Below are 4522 nucleotides of genomic sequence, written 5' to 3' on the forward strand. Positions count from 1 at the left end.
TCGAATATATTTTAGTAAATTGGACTCTCCAAGAGCATCGTTAGAGATTTTTGTCACAACACATCTTGGGGTTTTAAATTTATATAAAGAAATGTTTTTTAAAAATGGATTTGTATGAACCTTTTTTGTTATAAAAGAGACGTGCACATTAACATTTTGAGGTAAACATCGTATCTTTGTGATCGTTTCTTCGTCAATATCTATGTTTTCCAATATATTAATTAACAAATAAAAACTAATTTTATTGTATTTTTCAAAGTCAATTTGTTCCAAAACACGTGTATAAGATGTGTCAATTCCCAAAGTTACTCGACGTAAGGTAAAGCAATTCAGAATGGTAATGATGTCATTCACATAAATAGGTCTGACTGGTGAAAAATATATAAGTTCAATGAGTTTGTCAAATCGATCAATGTTGGTAGAAAGGCTTTGTATTTCTCTTCTGAATACATACATTTTTCTTACACGTTTTGGATACCATTCTGTGGAAAACACATCAAAAAAATGATTATAAAGTCCATCCCCTTCAATGTCACATGGACAACGTCTAAACTCAAACAAAAAGTTTCCAGAAGTTTCCAAGTCTGATAGGTCGCGGTAAATCTCCATTGGCAAAAATAAAGTTTCGAGACGTGGAAATATTTTTAGAATTGTTTTTATTGGTGTTGTTATCGGTAAACTATAAGGATTAATATATAAACTTTGGGTAATTTCAAACGCCATTTTGTTTATACAAACAAAATTGGTTATATCACTTAAGGATTTCAAATACAACAAGACATTCCGGAGGTAAAAAGGTTCGAGTTTACAAATCATATGATTTTTAAGTTTTGAAAATGATTTAAATATTATATATATATAAACAAATAAAAAACTCGATTATTTTATGTTTAAAAGTCATTTATAAAAAAATAACATACACAAAAATAATACAACCAATAATTTGCTAAACCTCAATATCCTTGTAATTTTTTAGTATTCTTAAAAAAAACTAATGATTTGTTTACAGTCCCTTATCAGTTATCAATGGTTTTCATTACTTTAAAAAAAATATGTAAAATAAATAAAAAAAATGCAATTTATTTTTAAGATTTATTAAATTATACAACGACTTTTTATTAGAACGAATCCAAATAATTTATATTTTTATCTATATAACAACTACATCATTTATATTACATATAATCATTTTATTGATCATTCACTAAACCAGTGTGTTTTTGTTTATATAAATTTAATGCTTATTTGTTTTGTTTTAATTTAAACTGTGTATTTCAGTCAAAACGAGCTTTATTACAAACACTATGTATCTTCTATTATGATAACATTATAAAAAGGGGTGTTTATACTATCTTTTTATAATTATACATAAAAATACAATATAGTTTTAATTACACAACATTGTTATATTAATGTGATCATTTATCACTTCGATGAAATCACGTTGTTGTATAGATATGATTTATTATGCGTTATTGTGTCAAAATTATGTCTGTTGATAATAACTATTATATATAACAATTATAATTATTAAACTATCATAAATAACATGATAAATTATTAATAATATATTAATTTATTTAATTATAAATTATAGTTTAAAGTGTTGTCATTGGTTTTGATTGTGATGTCTTCGCACTTGTTTTTTCTTTGTTTTTTATTATTCCTATACATTTACATCAAGTTTTTTGTTAGTTGCCCAAAAATTCACAATTTGAAAATGAATAAAGAGTTGCAAAATAAACATTTATTTATTAAATACAAATTTTAATTTCTAAATATATTTCATAAAACATGTTTTGCCTTTTGTTTTTGTTTGAAAATTATAATATATTAAATTACAAACAATGAATTCATATCTTGCTTCCTTGACAGTAAAACGACGTGAATTTCTACTATCGACTACAAAACATCATGGTGATCAAAATTTATTTAAATTGACTGTTTTTATTGTCAAAGTTGATTTTATAATTTTTCTCGATTTTGCTATTTTTGAAAATGTATTAAGTTATTTTTGGTTTATTTTACACTTATTTTCTTTAAGTTTTTTTTCGAAGTCGTAACAAACAAAAGTGTCTTTTCGTCTTATCTTATTTCTTTTACAAAAAAATAGTAAAACCCAATTTTTTAAATCATTGTATTTTTCAAAGTTTACAAAAAATCTATTTAATTTCCCTTGTTATTGTTTTTGAGATCAATTGCATATTGAAATTTTAAGACACCTCAAAGTCTGTTATTGATTTTCTTATCTTTGTTGTTTTATGATGCAATTGATTTTGATTATTCCAGACCAGTATGTTTTACGTTGCAATTTTAGTCTTTGTTATATTTTATAATTAAATTTATTATCGTAATTAGTTGTGGACATCTCAATAAATGTTTGATCTGACTTGATTTTGATTCAATATTTTCCATTGAACTGTGACTTGTTTCTGAAAGGATCGAGCAAAAAAAGTGAACCTTTGTTCATCCCAACTTCGACATAATATTCACTTTTTTACTATTATTTATAACACTTTACTATATAAATTTTACTAGAACCGTCGTTTTAAAGTGTCTAGCTTTTTTGAATAAATTAAAGAATAAAAAGGTCACATTTACATTACAATTGATTAAGATTTTTATTTTTTTACAAATTTTGATTTTTCCCGTCCTCGAATAGTTAATAGTAATAGCTTTGATCTATTTTCTAATGATAAGACTTGTGCCATAAAACAGCAACTCGGATCAAATTAATTCCAATTAAAAGTTATTATTAATTTATTGTATTTATATAATAATTTTATTGTTTGATTATGACTAGATGCCTGGAATCTTTGAAAGTTAGACTTTAACTTAGAGTCATTTTAACTTTATTTGTAGAACTTAAAAATACGTTTAAAAGTAGCGAGAAGAGGAAGCGAGAAATGACGTTATAAATTATTTGAAATTATTTCTTGTTTACATAGCATGTTTTTGAATAATTTAAAAATAAATTAAATTCTTGGTTCGTATTTTTTGCAATTTGTTATTGAACTAACAAGTACAGTATGGTCATTAAACCTTATGTGAAACCTTGAGGCTTATGCGATTTTTTTGAATAATTTTTAGTATTATTATTATTATGAAAAACCATACAAAAATAAATCAAATCGTGAGTTATTTTAGTTATTTCCATAAATATTAATAAAACAATCATTTTTATGAAAAAATAACATCAACATCACTTTAGACGATCCAGAACAAAGTGTGTACTGATCAATGTGAACATGGATAAGATTTCTTATCTTAAACCCGATTTGTGGTTTTATGTCTCTTTGTTTTTTTAAACAATCGGGAAATGAATAAAAAATGCTGACCATGGTGTGTAATAAATTTTAAACAGTTTTCAATAAAAACGAGTTATAAGACACTTAACAAATAACTTCTTTAGGTCTGCAACGATTGTGTCTATCTGCTCCTTTGAAAGTCTTCCAGCTGCTACACATGACAGTGCTGTGTTCAAAACTCATTAGTCGAGTGTACAATGATGGTTGCTTCAATTGCTTCCTTGTCGTCTGGTGAGAGCTTTGCTGCAATTTTCTAGTTGAGTGTGTTTTCATCGAGTAGCAGTAATTCTCAAGTCCATTTTTCGCCTCGACTAGTTCCTTCATCTTGTCGTCCTCTGCCTTGAGCTTCTCTGCGTCTTCAACCGTTTTGTCTATTTGCTTCTTTGCAAGTCTTCCCTTGTCGTTTGTAATCCTGTTCTTCTTTTCCCTGTTGTCTTATTTTCGGCTGAGACAATTTGCATCAATGTCAATTGTGACTTCCACTTGTGGAAATCACGTGGTGCGGTTGGAATGCCACTCAACTCAAACTTGCCAAGCATGTTGCAGTGTGATGTCATGGATGCCTCGCCTTCAAAGACTTGAATGAGCACGCCTGACTAGTTGTCTGCATATGTTGACAAGATTTGTGACCAATTTACTGGATTTGTATAGTTCGTATGCCAGTTGACTTGAAGTTTATATACATTAAAAGCTTCTAATAGATAATGATAAAAAAATAATGTAATTGCAAATGAAATGTAAAATTCAAAAAATAAATATTGTTTTGTGATTAACCATTGAATTGATGAGTTGTTCTTCAACTATTTTCAACAACATATTTGCATGTTCTTTGTATTTCATTTAAGAAAAATAATCTTTCAACAGATATGGTAGTCGGAAATATCGTTATTTTAATATAAAAAAATCTCTCCAAATGTATACACCCAATTCTTTTGAGGATATTATGGAAATTGAGTAATGAACACTGGTCAAAATTTCCAACTTTTTTATCAAAAAACTTCTTCCTTTGTTTTTATAAAAAAATTTGGAAGTATTTGGACATATTTTCCATTTAGTAAATTGTCGGGTAAATATAACAAATCAATAAGTCGATCAACTTATCCTTTAGTGTCAAGAAATATAACGGCTTCGTCAATTTCACAAATTTCACTTTCGTATTTGTACAACGTTGTTTTGCTCTTCAATAATTTTTTCAAAGAAAAAATCGTGTATCA

At 26.7% G+C, this 4522-nt stretch overlaps 1 protein-coding gene across 1 annotated transcript; it reads right to left on the minus strand.

Annotated features, from left to right (window-relative positions):
- EIN_413780 (hypothetical protein) lies at positions 1 to 816 on the minus strand (the record flags this gene model as incomplete). Its single annotated transcript, XM_004258423.1, has 1 exon — positions 1 to 816. A coding segment is annotated over one exon (816 nt), but the record flags the coding sequence as incomplete, so codon positions are not given.
- Positions 817 to 4522: the final 3706 nt, after the last annotated feature.

Source organism: Entamoeba invadens (genome assembly GCF_000330505.1).
Source record: "Entamoeba invadens IP1 unplaced genomic scaffold scaff_1105074726411, whole genome shotgun sequence".
Lineage (NCBI taxonomy): Eukaryota > Evosea > Mastigamoebida > Endamoebidae > Entamoeba > Entamoeba invadens.